Below are 18174 nucleotides of genomic sequence, written 5' to 3'. Positions count from 1 at the left end.
TTACAGTATTAGATGCAGATGGTTTTGGTTATTTTGTGGATTTAGGATTGATGCTAGTGTAAGTGCGGTTTTAAGATTTAGGATGGTCTGTAGTGTTGTTCGGTGTATTTGGTAGTGTGTGCAGTGAATGAGTACGTGTTCTGGCGTTTCTTGTTGTTTACAATGTGGGCAGTTTCCTGTTGTGTGTAGATGAGCTATTTTACGGTGATTATTTAGTTTGGTGTGGCCTGTTTGTAGTTTCGTAATTATTCCGTCGATTGTTTTTGATGGGTGTAGTATTTTTGGTTTAGTTAGGTGTTTTTTTAGTACTTTCCTATTTGAGTTTTGGTATATATTTTGCCATTTTTTGTTGATTTTTTGTTTAGTGACACTTTTGATTTCTGATTTTGAGCTGGGTAAGTTTAAGCTTATTTCTGGGAGTTGGAGGGATAATTTTGCTGCTTTATCTGTGTTTTCATTTCCAAAGATTCCTACGTGGGCGGGGATCCAAATGAACTCTATCTGTTTACCTGCCTTAGTTAAGTTGTTTGAGCTTTTGAGTATTTCATTTAATAGTTTGGGGAGGTTTTTAGTGTTTTTATTTTTGAGGGCTTGTAGTCCACTTGTAGGATGAGGATTTTTTGGTGTTTTTTTAGATTGCTGATTGTGTAGTGTTGAGGCCATGCCCATGAGTTCGGCCGTGAATATGGATTGGTTGTTTGGGAGTTTGTTTTTGGTTGGTTGTGCGATGTGGACTCCAAAACCTGTGTGTTTTGAGATCGGCCGTCTGTGTATATGTGACACCAATTTAGTCAATTTTCGTGTATGTATGCTAGTGTGGTGGTTTTAGTGATGTTAGGATTGGTCTGTTTATTTAGTGTATCGGCTAGTGTTGTGTCTATTTTTGGTATTTTACGTTTTGGAGTGAAGATATTGGATGATTTATTGTTTTGTTTAAGATTATTTATTTTGTGTTCATTTAGGTAATTGGTTATTCTTTGGGGAGTTGGAGTAAATAGTGGTAGACACTTATTCCTGGACTGATATCTTTACTAACTTACTTACTTACTTACTTTGGAGATTTAACGTGCGCTTTCCGACTGATGCGTATTTCTTTACTAACCTACACGTTTATGTATTATATCATTGGTCTGGGTTGGCTGACAACAAGCTTAGGGTATGGGGACCAACCATATTAGGGACTAACATTTAAGATTTTGAACTATTTGGAACTTTAGGATGTGTATGCTTTGACACTAACTAGGTGTTGGGTGAAATATATTGTTTTAGATGATGAGCCCTAGGTAATTAGGGTGCTTTCTAGACTCATTGAATACAGCGGTAATCAAGTGGTGTTGACAATGTTATTTTAGGATTGGATTATAGGGTTTAAATTAAGTCATAGCTTACATATAATTTAGATTAAACATTGTTTCAAAATAGATAACTATTGAATCTTTTGTTTCATGTGACAATGTATTTATGGTTAAATATTTAGAACATTGCAATGCTCTTTTATTTGTAATACCTTATTTATTAATGTATACAGGGATGACAATGGATATTTTCCTTTTCAGTTGAAACGTCTTTGCAATTGAGCGTGGTCCATAATCTGAGGGTGTTCATGGGGGAAGCCATCAGATTTTAACAAATTTGTGGTCACTAAAATTCACGGATCCACCGAAGATTCTCACCACTGAGTATATTTATATTGTATAATGTATGAAACTACCACTTTCTAACAGTTATTTAAACATTACACATTATTACAAAACATTCACATTTAATGCCAATGATAAATGTAAGGGGGAAGTTGTGTACTTTTCCATTAGTCTGGAATCTCAAACCAATCTGATTAAACAAACAAAATGTAAATTCTGTCTTAAGCCTTTTCAAAATTCACTATGATGGCATTCCCCCAAAACATACACAAATATGTATATATATCTCCACATTTGAGGTTAGAAGGCAAACTTCAAGATTCTTGTAATAATAATGTCCACACTGGTGGCAGCGATGCTACTGGGAGTGTAACGAAGGAGTCCAGCGCTGGGACGGAGCTTGAGCAGAGCATGGCTAAGGGACACAGCTTTGTTAAGTGAATCAATAGGCCATAGATCACTGCATGTGACAGAGTCTGACAAGATGTCTACCTACCGTGCAGTTGCGAAGGTGAAGGTCACCAAATACCTCAGTGATTGGATGAGGTGACAAGGATTCAAACACCATACAAAAGTGTCCTCCAAACACAAATGTATTCTGCAACAAATAATTTCAAAATTACTGCCATTACCATGATCACTGCCAAAGATTTTATGGCTAGCTAACAGATCCTACAGCGTAGCTCACCAACTACAATATAATTCTGTCCACTTCACCACATTCACAAAACAATTTTACAATATTTTTCTTAATCATCCAAACTGAAATATAGATTTTAATGAATGGATATATTTTGTCTATTTACATAACATATTAGCTATCAATATAGCCCATAGGATCAGCAGATCACAACTAAGGATGCAAATCTAAAATGTGGAGCCATAGACAGCTTCATCACTTACTATTCCAGCTCAATAAGGAGGAAATGATGACATGTATATAATCATGATTATGTAATACACAACCTCATTATTATTCATCAAACTAATTTTGACTAATTGTTTGAACACATTCACACGAAAGTATATATTTTAGTCCTCAACAAGAAGCTCACACAGTTCTTGTTCAGTGCATGTACAACATGCAGGGTGTGATTTAAGAACTTGATGAAATTTGCACCAGGTGCATGTTGACATGAAAAGCGAGTTACACCAGACATAACCAGGTTGCACCCTGGTCCCATAAATTTATCCAAGATAAAACATAGATGCATAAACTAGTGTAAATAAGTACAATCCCAGATCTCTGACACACAACACAGTAATTAGTGATGTAGTATGGTACATAAAGCATAGAGGTATTGCATGTGTTTAAAGATCGTTGTTGTGTGGACAAGTAAGGAACACAAATTTGAATTGTTTTTACATGCACTTGGTGCGTGTAGACATAAATATCGAGCCCGGACACGTAATTGTATGTAACGTAATAGAATGCACAGCATCCAAATATCTTTATATTCAAACAGTAAGGATGCTATTTTAATAACACCTGTTTGATACTTACAATGGCAGACATCCTAAACAGGAATTACAAAAACTAAGAACTGGAAGCACTCATACAATCTCCATATTGCAACTGCTGTCTCTTGTACATAAGAAATAGACAGCTTGGTCAGGATCATTCTGATTGTACGAGGTGAATTGAGACGATGTATAAATGTTTGGGTTACAATTCAATGTCAGTTCTGATAGAAGTGAGATACTCTGTTGCACTCAGACACATTATACTAACTCCGAGCCGACCATTCCTTGTTTTAACCCCTTAATACCGAGTGAGAGGCAGGGTATCAACAAGTACAATCTTTTAACATCTTTTAGTATGACACGGCCAGGGATCGAACCATAAACAACCTACTCTCAAAGCAGTTGCTCTATCCACTAGAACGGAGGCAGTTGGGGATGCTATAAGACACTTGGCCTCGAGTTTGATTTCTTCTGAGGAAGCCACCAGGCTTCTGATGTTGTCTCCCTAGTTGGCAAAGGTATATTTGAACAACCAGTGTCTAAGAGCCAAAAATAAAGTCATGGGGAGCCTGATTTTATCTAAATTGAAATAATACTCTGGCATCAGTTACAGTTCATTTTCAACTCACACATATGATCAATCTACATTCTCATCCAGTTCAATCATCCAAACTAGTTAGTTTTACAGGACATACTGGTGAGTTTTGAAGACCTAAATCCCAAGGTTAGAAATTGGGATCCAAATGTGCATCATCAAAGTCATCAAGACATTTTGACTTAAGGTAGACACTAAGCAACATCATGTTAGATCATAGGAGCTGAAAAATAGAACTTGGCTGCATTGGCAAACAAAATATAGTAAACTATGCTAGTATAACAAACAGTTTATAACGAAGATGGATATAAAGAACTTATTTTTCGGTACTCGCTTGCTGTATACATGCTTATAACGTAATGCGGTTATAACAAAGTAAAATTAGTGGTTCCTTTGAGTTTGTTGTTACTATAGTTTACTGTACTAAAATAGATGGGGGTCTTATTGATTGGACTATAGATTAAGAATCTTTATTTAAAGCTGCAATTAATTAGCTTAATGCTAAATATGAACTAGCCTGATCTTTTAAATGTTTAAAATGTAATTTGTTGCCTTTCTGGTTGAGTGCCGGATACTATTGCTGAGGTTATATACAATGACACATGGTTAAAATAATGTAACAAATTGCAACACACTGACAAGTCAAGTGCCATTATAACAAACACATACATTCAAATTTAGGTGATCTAAATCCGTCAAAATATATCACATACTTTCAGATAACAAATATGATAAAAATCAAAATCTTAAAGTTGAGATAACTTACAAGCAACTTGACTGTGTGAGAAACATGAAGTGGATCGGACACGGCAAGACGTCTCAGACATTCTGCCTCCTGTGCTCCAATGTTAAAGTAGGTAGTATGAAGAATCTTGATCACAACAACTTTGTTCCGATTAAAGAGATCCTACAAAGATAAACAGTTCATGCATCATACACCAGCGTGTAGTGGTAGATATAAAACAGAAGAAATAAAATGACTTATGAAAATAAATCTAATAATTAACATTTATTATGGCCTAAAAGTGGTGTAAACCTAGTAAAATCCTAGATATTTTCTATATTTGTATACTTATCCTGCATTACTCCTTAATGCATATTACTGCTTGTTCTTGACAGAGAAAAGAGCACTGTGAAGGTCTTTGCTTGAAGAAGTTGTTCCAACTAGCTGAGAGGCCAACCCTGTCACACAGCTTCCACGTGACCAAAGGAAGTGATGTCACGGATCCTCACATTACTCTGGAGTCCGGAACATCGGAAGGCATCGTGGGGAGGCAGCTCTGTGATGGGTGGGTCTTTACATGCAGTAATGCAGGATAAGTATACAAATATAAAAAATATCTAGGATTTTACTCGATTTTTTACTTATCCTGCATTATTCCTTAATGCATCTTTATCCGATGGAATCGGTGGAGGGCATACATTCAGATCTTGACTTTCATCTCAGAACTCTGTTCCCTCAGCCAGTCCTCGCCTGTGTGGTCAGCCTTGAGTGACCAATCCATGAATGGGAACCTCTCACAGCCCATCCTCGGCTGTATGTTTGGCATCAATGACCATTCCATGGATGGGAACCAAGAGTCAGGTATGCGGTGTGTCCAGGTACTACGCAGCCACAGACGATAACCATCTCAAGTTAAAGTTGTAGACTGGTGAACCGAGCTGTATGCAAGTGGGGCCTGAACCTTCTAGTCCAGGGCATTTAAGCCAGTTGAGGTCGAGAGGCCGGCTCTGGACTTGGAGGCGAGGTCAGTGGCGTTTAGTAGTGGTGACGGCGTGAGGTCGACGAACCAAGCCCTCGCTGGCCACCGGGGTGCGACCAAAGTCAGATCAAGGTTCTGTGTCGATATGATCTTCTGGATGACCCTGGGAGGGAGTACAGGTGGCGGAAAAGTGTACGCTCTTAGTCCTTCCCAGCGGACACTGAAGGCATCGACTGCCCAAGTAGTCGGTATCTGTAGGTCGGTATCTGGTAGTTCTGGCAGGTGGCAAATAGGTCTATGTTGGGGAGACTGTGGTCTCGACACGCAAGAGCGAAGGCGTCTGGTTGGAGCTTCCAGTCTGTGGTGATCCGGGAGGATGATGGATACGGTGGTGTCCTGGCGTCTGATGTAGGGAGCCAGGAACATCTGAACTGCGTGCAGTTGGAGTCTTCCTCTGTATGTCAAGTCCTGCGCTGAGGTTAGGAGGTCTAGGACTTGCCACTGGCGCAGAGTGCGTGGTAGGTGAAGGGCTGGGATCAGGTGCAATTGCATGTGCTCCCACCGTTCCCTGGGTATAGAGAAGAAGTTGAGGTGCGTCTGGAAGAGGCCCGCTTTGAACTGAAGGCGATTTGTGGGTGTCAACTCTGACTTCCTGAGGTTGATCTTCCACCCCAACTGGTACAGGAGCCGGAGGGTGAAGTCCCTGTGGCGAAGTAGAGTGACAATGTCCCAATGATTCAGGAGGCAGTCGTCTATGTATGCCTGGAACTGAATGTCCCGGAGATGGAGGTATGAGGCTATCAGCTTGGTAAGCTGTGTGAATAGCCACGGGACGAAGAAATTCTAATTGGTATTTCCACTGCCCATTGGTAATGGACTCCCATGAAGATGAATCGGAGGAATTTCCAGTCATCGGGATGTATTGGACTTGTAGGTAGGCGTCCTCCATATCCAGGCTTATGAGCACATGCAGTGCCTGGATCCGGGATCGCAGCAGCCTGAGCGTGGTCATCTTGAAGTAAGGTGGACGCGCCAGGTAGCATTTGTAGAAAGCGGCCAGGTTGTGAATCATCCTGTGTTTGTCTGAGTCCTTCTTTGGGACAAGGAAGATGGGTGTTATGGCTGGGACGTGTATGACCTCTATTACTTTCTTGTCCAGCAGCCCCGAGATGTTCTGTCCCTGTAGCTGCTATTGAGTAGGGGGTAGGTGTTCACTATAGGCGACAATGTGAGAGGCGGGTTGTCTCTAAGCGCCAGTTTGAACCCGTGTCAGAGGATGTTGGTGACATATGATATTTGCAAAGGTAACTGAAGAGACAGGGCTATGGATTGTTTTAAAAGCACAAAAAATGTTAACTTAAGCTGTAGTGGATTTAGGATATAATAAACCCGACATAAGTGAGTGTGTAAGATTTTACATTGCTTTTAGCAATATTCCAGCAATATCTGGGACACTTTAAATCAGCTTCACACATTTTACTAATGTTGGGAATTGAACACAGGTCTTCGGCTTGATGAGCAAATGCTTTAACCACTTGGCCCCACTGCCCCTAGCCCTTCAGTAAGAGGAAATGATGAGGGTAAATTTATTGTGTTTGTGATCAGGAAAATCATAAACGATATAACCAATTTGCACAATGATTTTCTTAATCAAAAATAGAATCTTGCATCATTAGGCCAGACCAATTCATGTATTTATAATATACATTTTTGTCTTAAAATAATCAAGATACTGTGCTTGATAGAACAAATGCTCTAAAAATATTTCTTTGTATTTTATTTTCTATGTATTTTTGCTTATGAAAGCAACCACAGATTTCATCTCCTGTCTCTTGCAATGTTAAGCAAAACAACCCGAAAACCAAGAACACAAATTGGTCAGTCCTTACACTAAGTAATAAATACAGTTGCCAGACTGACAACCATGCTGTGCCCACAAGAATTCACAAAGGATAACACAAACAGTAACAAATAGTTCACACATACATAACATTCTCCACAATGGCATTTACAAACTTAACGATGCCAAGCAAGAACCTTGACAATGTGTACTCATATATAATACACTACATGTACACACAAAATGATTTACAGATAGGCTCAAGAAATTCCATCAAATTCCAAATTGGGTTAGAAAAGAATGCAATAAATTGCTGCACTGACAACTTTAGTCTACAGAGTTCACAGTGCCATGCCATGTGTGCGGAGGTTATGGTGGGAATCAGAGCCAGTTGTAAATCATAACCCTTCTTGTTCTTGCTGATCTTGGGTAGATGTATCAATTATGCATACATCACAATTATTACAGAAAGGGATCTATTGTGTTCCATGTTAAGGCCATGAGGAAATCCCCCTCTTGTACTGGGAGCTGATCAAATATTCATCACCTCATTGCTGTGAGTTCATTCATAATGGAAAAGTCTTAAAGGTGGAAATTAGCTGAAATAGCATTTACATGATGAAAACTTTCATATTAGGCCAGGCCATTTTTTCTCTCTAGTATGATGGATTCTTGGGACCAAATACGCTGAATTGAGAAGGGAAAATACTTTTAGAAAAGCCCAGATTAATAAAAAAAATGTTTGCATTATAGATTTATGGGACCAAATTGTTTGGATGGATGTAGACAGAAAAAGAACCTTGAAAATGTTAAATATTTCCTGACTAATGGAGTAACTGCAGTTAAGACACCAAGTTAAACTTGTTGTAGCAGTAAAATAGACAGACAGGGAATGTGGTAATCGCTTACAAGTCACCAACTGTGTCAGTAAGCTTCATTTCAGCTAATTTCTTAATTAAAAAGATGTTCTGCTCTGTCACTGTTGAAGTAAAGCACTTTTTCGACATTGTGCAAAACCCTACCAGAAATGCCAAAAATAACAAATTCACAAACTACAACCAGCCTCGACTAGGCACCATTTTCAGTTATCACAAAATGTGCATATGACAGTAATCAGCAAAGAGTGAATTGATTGGCAGACATCAGCAGTCATCCAAAGAAGTTATTTACATTTCTGTAATGTAAGGGACAATTGCAGAAGAGTTGCTTCCCTTCCACTGAGAGGTCCATCATATCTTAGTGTTGTCTGTGATTTATGAAAAATAGAATAAATCTTAATTTTTCATTATTCTCGAAATCAGGGAAAAATCAGTTAGGCAGATACGTAAATAAAGAAAACAAAAGAGTTTGATATTACATGATTAACTTGAAATCATTTGAGAGAATACTTCGATCAAATATCAATCAATCACTAATCAACTGATGAGCAATTATGGACCTATGACTATGAGTAAGGATCAGAACCACCATAATTCAGAGTGAGTGAGTGAGTTTTGTGCATGCATTATAATTTAATGAGAGAGGAATGCTCTAAGCAGTATTACAGTAAAAATGGGTGTCTATTTTGAAACAACCATGAGGTACTGGAGACCATTTCTGGAGTTGAGTTGCACATATTGTATCTTTCCATTATTTTCAGTTATTTTAACCGCATAACATGGATTAGAATCACATCATTTTTCTTGATCAAAACTAATTTTACTCTGGTCCAGACTAGTCTTGGGCTGTGTTTGATAAGAAATATGCTGATAAATATAATTATGAATATATTATGAACCAAATAGAGCCACAAGGCTATGTAGCTCACCTGACGTTTGAAGAAATAATTTTATAACACTTCAACCATCTCAATGATATCTTGGTACTTGACTTTCGTTTAGGTGAGCTAACTAAACATTGTTGCTTAAATAATGCGAACATTACATTTTTAAAATTTAGCAATAACCTGCTATGCCGACTGAGAAAACCTGCTAAAAGACAAGAAATTAAATTGGTCTTGACTTCTTCTCATATACTAAATTCGATTAACTTGAGATTTATACAGATAACATCATTGAAAACATGCTGACTTATCTAGTCTGAGTGCATGATCAATGGGCTACCATACCTCCAGTGCAGACAATTGCCAGACTGATTTTATCGGTACACTTGAACAATTACCTGACTAAAACAAGATAAACACACAGACAATCACATGCTTTGCTGGATATCTTGGTTGAATCAGATCCAATTTGGTTTCTCATCAAAGAAACTGATGGTAAAGGTAAAAATTAAAGGTCATGCGCTAATGCTTATATATTCCTTTTGTTATGGCTCGATAGGAGCATTGGCAATCACATAACACAGGGTTCAGTGAATTAGGAATGATCTCTAAAACTGCAAAGATATGTCAATTTTACTTCTTCATTACAAAGTGCAGTAAGTATGATAAGAGGCAGTCAATGGCGGTCATGAACTGGTAAGAAACTTGTAACAGTTGTAACTTCATTCTGACCACTGCTCACTGATCCTTCGATTGTTTCTTGATCAAAGAGTTACTTCCCTTCCCCTATCAATCTTCACTGGAGATTTATGTTTCTCACAGACATTTGTCAACTAGATATTGTTCTTAATTTTTTGTATCTGATTGTGATTCAGGAATGAGATGATTCACAATGTGTCAAAAGTATAAAAAATGAAAGAGTTTGATAAAAAATACTGGTATGTATTTTTTAAACATGTTTTGCAATTTATAACATGATTTTTTAAAAAGAATCTAAGTGCCCCTGGCAGGTAAATTATTATGTCATTTAGTTCAATATGAGGACTGAAAAAGTCTTATTTACTTAAATTCAGAGGTATTTCAAAATCGTATTTTGAGATTGCTTTCAATGATATGAGACTAAGCATTAAAACCTCTTCCTCCTTATCGGTCCTGTTTATGCAGAGAACCACACTACATATACTGAACAACAAAAGTTCCTGTGACATTGAATAAGATTGAATGCAAAGTTATGTTTTTTACCAAATCTGAAACAATTTCAGTTTGCAACAGATAAAAGACTGCTGTAAGTGTTCAAAGGGTTTAATTTGCCATACTGACTTCAGAAAATGTGCGATTTCATTAAAAAAACATGAACATGCCAAAATGTCAATTTACAAATCAATAGCGTGTATGTCCACCTCTGGTTGCCATGCAAGCAACACATCTTCGTCTTATGGAATGGACCAGGTGTCACACAAAGTCCTGTCGGATATCTGTCCATATCTGCTGGAGCATGTTTTGAAGTTCCTGGAGTGTCTGTGGAACACATTGGTTGACGCCAAAGGCGCCGATCCATCTCATCCCACATGTGCTCGATTGGTGAGAGATCAGGGGAGCAAGCCTGCCAGGGGATGACTTTCACGTTGTTTTGTTGAAGAGAATCCTGAACAAGTCAAGCAATATGAGGCCGGGCATTGTCATGTTGAAAGGTAATGCCTGGGCCATGACCACGCAAAAACGGTTGAACAACAGGGCCGATGATCTCATCGCGGTTGCGCTTGTCCATTGAGATTTCCCTCTACCACTATCAAACGGGTCCTCTGTCTTTCTGTAATCCCCTCCCATACCTGACTCTGCCGCCCCCGAAACCGATCTTCTTCCATGACACAATGATTGACGTAACGTTCACCTCGACGTCGGTACACTCGAGTCTGTCCATGGTTGTGGCTGAGGTGAAAACGAGACTCGTCAGTGAATAGAACTTGTCCCCACTGCATGGCTGTCCAGCGTAGACACTGTCTACACCACTGTAGACGTGCTTGACGGTGGTTTCCTGTCAAAATGGGACGTCTGGCGGGTTTGTGAAGATATTCGTCGAAGGCCAGGGATGCCGACTGGTCCTGGAGTAGGGGTAGTGCTGAACTTTGGCAGTCTTTGATCAATGTCCACAAGGATTCGATGTGGGTGTAGCGTTGATAATCTGGTGTCCTAAATCGTTGTACAATGGGCAGGTAATGTCAGTAGGGATCCACCTCGGAAAGCCCCTTTTGCCTCTACCTTTTTGTGAAGTGGGATGGTCATCGTTGGAGTTCTTGTTCCTGGGGCGAAACAATCTGTCCTTCCATGTAGAGGCTTGAAAAGAATCCCGACCAAAGTTCACATGACAAGATTTAGGATTCTGTTGTTGATGCTGGAAATTTGCAGGCCATTTCTGGATCTTGGATACCAGTGAGATTGTAGTGAGTTCATAAAAATCGTCATCAATCTTAGGCTATAGTTCGAAAGTAGCATCGTATGTCTTGTAAGCATTCTTATTAATCAAGGGCATACCGAGTCTGATATCATGTGCCGAAGAAACGTTCACAGATGCTTCGATGTTCTTGATGACGTCATCAATGTATGACGAGCAGGGAAGGGTATGAAATTCATTTTTTCATACCAAGCACGTTCCAAAAAGGGTTTGGTTGACCGTTCATCTTCTTAAAGCTGGCATCAAATTATTATGCTCTGCAATGATGTCTTTAATAGAATACTTATTTGGTTTGTAATTATCCTCCATGATAGAGTCCCAGTTGTTTGAAGAAATCGTGTTAGCTGTGGATCCGCACCCCCTGATCAGGCTGTGCTGGGGAGAGGAAATATGGCTAGGGGTAGTGTAATCCTGGTATTTTTGATATGTGGCTCGAGGAGCGGAAAGCACATGGGATTGTGACGTAACATCCACTTTGCTATCCCCGCCCATATAACTGGACTGTGAAACAGAATGAGAAGGAGCACGCCAGGGAGACCTATCATGATGTGCATGAGATCTATTGTCAACTCGTCTATCATAATAGTGGCTAGATGATCTATGATGTGAGTGGTAGGGAGGGGATCTATGAGACTCTCAATTTTCGGAGTTAAATCAGTACTTTTAAAAAATCAGGCATGGCTTCCGCGCACCTGGCTACCCGCCAGGTCTGGGAGCAATACTGCCATAAACTTCAACCCCCATCCCCCAGACACAAGGACAACTGTCACAAGCGTGCAATGTCTGACCCTTTCCCCATTTTGAAGCATATTGGAAAAAACTTACCTTGTACTTACCTTTTGTTGAAAAAAAACAAAACTCCATTGCAAACATAAGACATTAATACAACATATATCCCCATGTTATGGATTTTTTGACGCTGAAGAAACGTTCATAGTTTTCTCGCTAATCACATGAACAACTGTAAAACATCTCATTCACTTACAGGCTTAAAGACAACTTTATCTTAAAAACAAGCCATCATCTGACTCTGAGTATTTACAATTTCTGTGTGACGCCACACCCCACGTTGTAGTGCAAGTATTCGTGATAGAAAACGTATGATGTCCGAAAACCTATACTGCTGATCATATTTTTCGGAGTGTTTTTTAAAAAGCTTTGATAATATTTTTACGTGGAAGATGATTTTTCCCGAGGACTACTGTTTTAAAAAACGCGATTTTCCGCGTTTCCGCGGAGATTTCACATCCCTGCATAATATGCTGATTCAGCTTGACTGCATGAGTGTCTAGCGTGTAAGGATGCTCAGCCTTAGATCTCTTTTGAGTCTTGTGTTGTGCGATGGATTCTAGAGGTAAACTTTCATGAGCTTAGACTGCATATGTTTGTCAATCATTTCAGACATGGAAGTGGTTATCTTTTCCATGAACTCATTTAAGTTACAGGGGAAATGTGGCATAGGATGGAGATTGGTTGCTTCAAAGCCTAGATGGTCCACCTTACCAGACGTTTTCGGATGTATGTGTCTATGTGACTGGTTGCTTTAAAACCCGAAAGGTACATCAGCTCCTTAACTGTATTGGGAGAGTGGGATGAGCAACAAGATCTCTCCCATGCGACACTTGATTGTCACCCAAGTGATTCTCCTTGATGAATGCCACAACAGACTGAATCACTTTCCCTTTTTAACAGGAAACAGATGAAGATGTCTTAGCTGACGCTCTAGTGTTCTTGTGATAATCAGGATCATTGTGCCATGCCTTAGAAAGGTCCTCAAAATTCTCCTTGGACAGAGGTTGACAATAACTGCTCCTTGATTTTTGTGTGCAAGTACTTTTCTTGGGATGAAGTCCTCATCCCACATGTTCTCTAAACTTTTTATTTACATGAGACTTTTGCCTTCTAATAACCCTGTTCTCTGCTGTAGAACTGCTCACAGCTTGTCTTTAGTGAAGCTTGTGATGATCTAGTGTGATTTGTATAGTGTTGAACAGCAATCTCAAGTGCAGATGCATCAAACAAAAACTTTTCCTTGTTGTCAACTTGACACACTGGAAAGAAGTGAGCTGTTCCCAACTTGCACATGTGCAGTTGCATCTCTCATGTGGTTTTCCCTCACAACTATTAGATATGTTGGCAATGAAGAGAACGTCTGTTGAAAATTTATTTAACAAATTGTAGAGTGGTTCTCAGCACAAACAGGAATTTATGGCTATGATGTAATAGAGGTAGGGTATTCATAAGAATTATCTAGTTCAATATATTAACATGAATTGAGAAATCGGCCTCTGTGATGAGTGTGAAGGTGAAGAATAGTCCCTGGCCTCTTTGTTTGCCTCTTGAAATTTTGACAAAGGGAAAACAACATTAGTGAGTGAGTAATAAAGTTACACTAACTTACAGGTCGGGGGTATAAAAATCATGATGCCCTGAAAATATGATTAATGGTATTCAACAACATAAAGAGATAGTGTTAAACGTCAAAACCTAATGAAACTGTTTGAGAAGAGTAATTTGAGTCTATGAATAATTATTTGCCTCAAAATAACAAGACATATTGTTATAACATCAAATAATTCTTTAACATGTTTAACCTATAAAAGATTGTTTGCCTCAAATCTCTTCAAAAACACTCATAACATATCCTGTTATTGATATTGCAGTTGGACATATACAAGAAATTGGTTTGATATTTGGCATGTCTGGTCATGTAAATAGTATTTTTGTTTTTGTAATATTCTGTGCATCAGTTGTCTTGAGGGAAAGATGCTATTGATGTGGTTTCAATAGCACCATCTGCAAGAAGACACATTGCTCCCAATTGTTTGGTGATACAACTCACAGAAAGTGATGTTACACCAAGTCAAATTCAATATCCTTACCAAACGGTACCTCTATTACCTGGAGACCCCAAATTTTACAAATTTGTCAAACGAAGGTTATGATCCGATGACTTTCAACTAATTTGGACACCCAACCATATTGGGGGAATATTGTTGAACATGTTAAGTGAGAGTGCATGAGGTCTGACATCATTTAACTCAACTGTTTGTGTGTGTTTGTTGTGTAATGCAGCACTCAGCAATATTCCAGTGACATGACGACATCCTGTATATAATCAAGTCTGGACCAGACAATCCAGGGATTGATATTACCACCAACGATCAACCTCGTCGGGGCACATTTAGTACCTTCAACCAGGTTACTAAGCCTGACCACCCGATCCATTAATTTGCCCCTTCCAACCAATACAGGTCGCTAAGGGTCAAATTCTATCTAGGAAACCCAATGTGGTCCCAATTTAGCCTCCTCTTACAACTATCAATAGGGAAATGGGGACATATTCTACCTTGAATCCTCACAGAGGTAACACCACTTTGGGCCTGAGAAGTATTTCAGTTAACCTCAGATTAATCTGAATGAATTCTGAGTGACTGAGTTTGGTTTAACACCGCTTAGAACAGTATTCACGGCGTGTCAGCTTAATATGGGAAAAAAGACTGAAGTAACGCAGGACTCTTTACCACTTTGGTGAAACCAACGAGCAAGGGTATGGTGCTAACAGACCTAAAAACCTAATCATGGGGCACCTGGATTCGAGCCCATGATCATAGGTTTCTGGCGCACCCAGGGGACACAACTCTGCACAGCGAATTGCAGCGCCTTAGATGACTAGGTCACCAGTGCCCCTTGAATATATTCTGAGAAAAATGTTCACGATAATCATAATGCACATCCCGGACATTTACCGATACCATTTTAGTGCAACTCACAGGTGCAGGCAAGGTGTGCATAAAGCACCATAATTAGGGCAAACCTAGGACTCATACCAAAGAAGCCAATCCAGACATTGCTAAGGAATGCAACTCTGCACAGTGAATCGTAGCGTATTAGACCACAGGGCCAACCATGTACTCCTGAACACGCTGAAAATGTAGTGTAGATACATACCTCAGCAAAGACAAGCACTGCAGACTGGCCACGGGTGTTGAGGACTTCTGTTATGTGATAACGTTGCGCCAGAACCACCGGACCATCATGTCCTGGCCAAAAATGGCCTTTCTCGTTAGTGTGTGCCTCGCCATCTGAAATGGTGGAATATGTTTCTGATGTAGGCAGACATGTGATACTCTGCAAATTCTATCAAATAGTACTATGGTGACAGAAACAGTTCCTGGGGCCTGGGTTCGACTCCCAATATACACCACATTTTGTAAACTTAGGTCAACTCAGAAAGATGATGTTATGTTAAAGAACAAAATTGTAAAAAGAAGGTAAAAGGGTGCAATAAGTAACTACTACTTTGATGTCTTTTTAAAGTTTAAATAGAATGATGACAGAAAACGTCAATACCCGGAGGTTATGAGTGAGTGAGGTTTAGAGTCACTTTTAACAAGATTCAGGTTATATCACAGTAAGTCAGCTTAATGTGAAAGCCAGAAGTGATGCAGATCTCAGACCTTTACCGATTTGGTGAAACCCCCTCGCAAGGTCATATGGCTGACAAACCTAGACATATAATTGGGGCAAACCAGGATTTAAAACCACAATCAAAGATTTCTGGCATGCCAAAGGGACACAACACTGCACACCGAATAGATGACTGGGCCACCTGCGGAACTGCACAAGTTACTTCTGCAGTCTGTGTAAGAACTTGTGCATCTACTAGCCTGAACTATTGGTCACATTATTAATAGCTATTAATTTAAATATATAGGCTATTATGAGCTGAGCATATTAGATAGATGGGATTTGTACTAGACTTGAGTTTCACAATAGTGGTTTAAGTTGCAGACTGCTTCTGACTCAACTCCCATCCAAATCAGCTGAACGTAGTGGAGTCAAACTCTCAATGGTCCTATGAGTATGATATGCTAGGTGGCTTCTAACACAAAATTAGCATGAACATATTACCTGGAGTTTGTAAAACCTTGCCCCTGATGATTCTGTGATAGAGGTCCTTCAGACCACCAGTCATGTAGGCCCCAATGTGGGTTTTTGGTGGAGCCACGACACTGTCATGACTGGATCTGGGACAAAGGAAATAGTAGTGATATTTGTACATAGACATGTCAGGAAAAGTTGTCACTGGAAGGATTATGATGGCAGTTTGTCTTAAATGGGAGCAATGGCTTCAGATGAATATGGAGTGTATAATTTAGGTTTCTGTTTTACACACATTTTTGTCATATTCAAGACGGTAGGGACCAAGAATGGACATCTTGTACCCATGTGGGGAATCAAACCCAAGCCTTTGGTGAATGGTAAAGGTGTTAATAAATGGTTACCCCTTTGCACAAAATTATGAAAGGATGAATTTAAGGTTTGTACATACAATTCAGTCACTTTTGCACAAGTTTGCAAATGCCTCAGAAATAATATGTATCAAGTGGCCTCCAAGTGTTTTGAAGATTAATTATGAAAAAATATTATAACCTTACTACTGCAGATATATCAATGTCAACAGTATCATGTTTACCACCATGATTGTGTCAACATAATACCCTATGTTCCTTGAAAACAATAACTAGTGTCTCAGTAAGTCATTGTTGTAAAAACATACAACTAGTTTTGATTTCATACCGGTTATGTATTTTTTTCTACTTTTATATTACATAAATATTCAAACTGAAATGTGCCATATTCTCATTCCTGATTCTGAAGATAGCATGGTACACTATATTATCGCGGTAGCTAATTTATAATGGATTGCAGTGGCAAACGCTTACTAAGCTAATAAACATGTCCTATCCAAAATGTTTCTTGTTATTTGAGATAATAAAAGGTCATACTATACCACCAGCGTTAGAAATTGGCACTAGCCCTGTAGTCCTTGCCAAACTGACCATTAGTCAAGGTATCATAAGGACGAGTAGATATTTGTGGTTTACACATGTGCGCTTTAAGAGAGTATAGCTACTAGCATCAATAGGTAGGGTATGCTACAAAAAACATTTGCGCTGTCTTGATTCTCTTGATAAAATGTTCTCGGAATAGAGTAACGCCATGTGCATATAGCTTGTGAAGGACTTCTTTGGAGCGTCATCTTAGCTGACACTATCACTATGACAAAGCTTGCTGGGAAATGGGACATTCTGGTTTCGTATAAAACATACTTAATCATGATAATTTTTAACTCTAAATGTCGTTATGTTCTTTTGTTGACATTTTCTCAGGAAAGACGTTTACGCGGAATAAATGTAAACAATGCAGTCATATAGGGCTTGTTTTGAAAACGCGAAGATATTTTCGCATAATTGTATTCAGGTCTGAACAATCAGAATGTCATAGTATAGTTACACACGGATCAGGCTTGCAAAACATAACAGAACTCCGCTGAGCGCCGCATCTACAAGCGAGTGTGGGATACTTGAACCAAAGCGCCCGCCATTACTGCTGTCATCTCGCACTTTCTCGTATGCAAATTTGCACGGACCTCGCTGGGTCAGGTGGTAAAAAGGGCGTGTTCTGTGCACGATTGTAAACAAAACCGCATGCTCGTCGACGATTCCCCAGAATGATAACGTTCTAGCAAGACGAAAAAAGGCAAATTCATCGACAGTGTGATCTGAGTTTCAGCAAGGAGACAGATTAGTGCAACAACTGCCTATAAAAATATTGTAGGACACTGCAGTGGGGAATTCCAAGAGAGGGGCTTCCCCGAGCAGGGACCGAGTAGCAACAGAGTCGTGGGGAAGCTTGTCAGGGCACGCAAAAA

General features: G+C 39.4%; 1 protein-coding gene across 2 annotated transcripts in view; it reads right to left on the bottom strand.

Moving 5' to 3' along the window:
• The window catches only part of LOC139442807 (uncharacterized), a 49345-nt gene extending 31498 nt beyond the window's left edge, over positions 1-17847 (bottom strand). The window contains exons 1-5 of one of the 2 annotated variants that reach the window (XM_071223699.1): positions 17761-17847; positions 16371-16486; positions 15408-15541; positions 4466-4606; positions 2137-2238 (exon numbers count right to left, since the gene is read on the bottom strand). In XM_071223699.1, the coding sequence (XP_071079800.1) occupies positions 2137-2238; positions 4466-4606; positions 15408-15541; positions 16371-16486; positions 17761-17780 (513 nt within the window). In that variant the 5' untranslated portion in view covers positions 17781-17847. Of the gene's footprint in view, positions 1-2136; positions 2239-4465; positions 4607-15407; positions 15542-16370; positions 16487-17253; positions 17302-17760 lie in introns of those variants that run through there. The other variant, XM_071223700.1, reaches the window with a different exon arrangement.
• Between the last annotated feature and the right edge of the window lie 327 nt (positions 17848-18174).

The sequence above is a fragment of the Haliotis cracherodii genome, unplaced genomic scaffold (assembly GCF_022045235.1).
Source record: "Haliotis cracherodii isolate W230 unplaced genomic scaffold, xgHalCrac1.p SCAF_5, whole genome shotgun sequence".
In the NCBI taxonomy this organism is placed as follows: domain Eukaryota; kingdom Metazoa; phylum Mollusca; class Gastropoda; order Lepetellida; family Haliotidae; genus Haliotis; species Haliotis cracherodii.
Note: the sequence above shows the minus strand (reverse complement) of the source record. Positions and strands in the feature narration are given on the sequence as shown.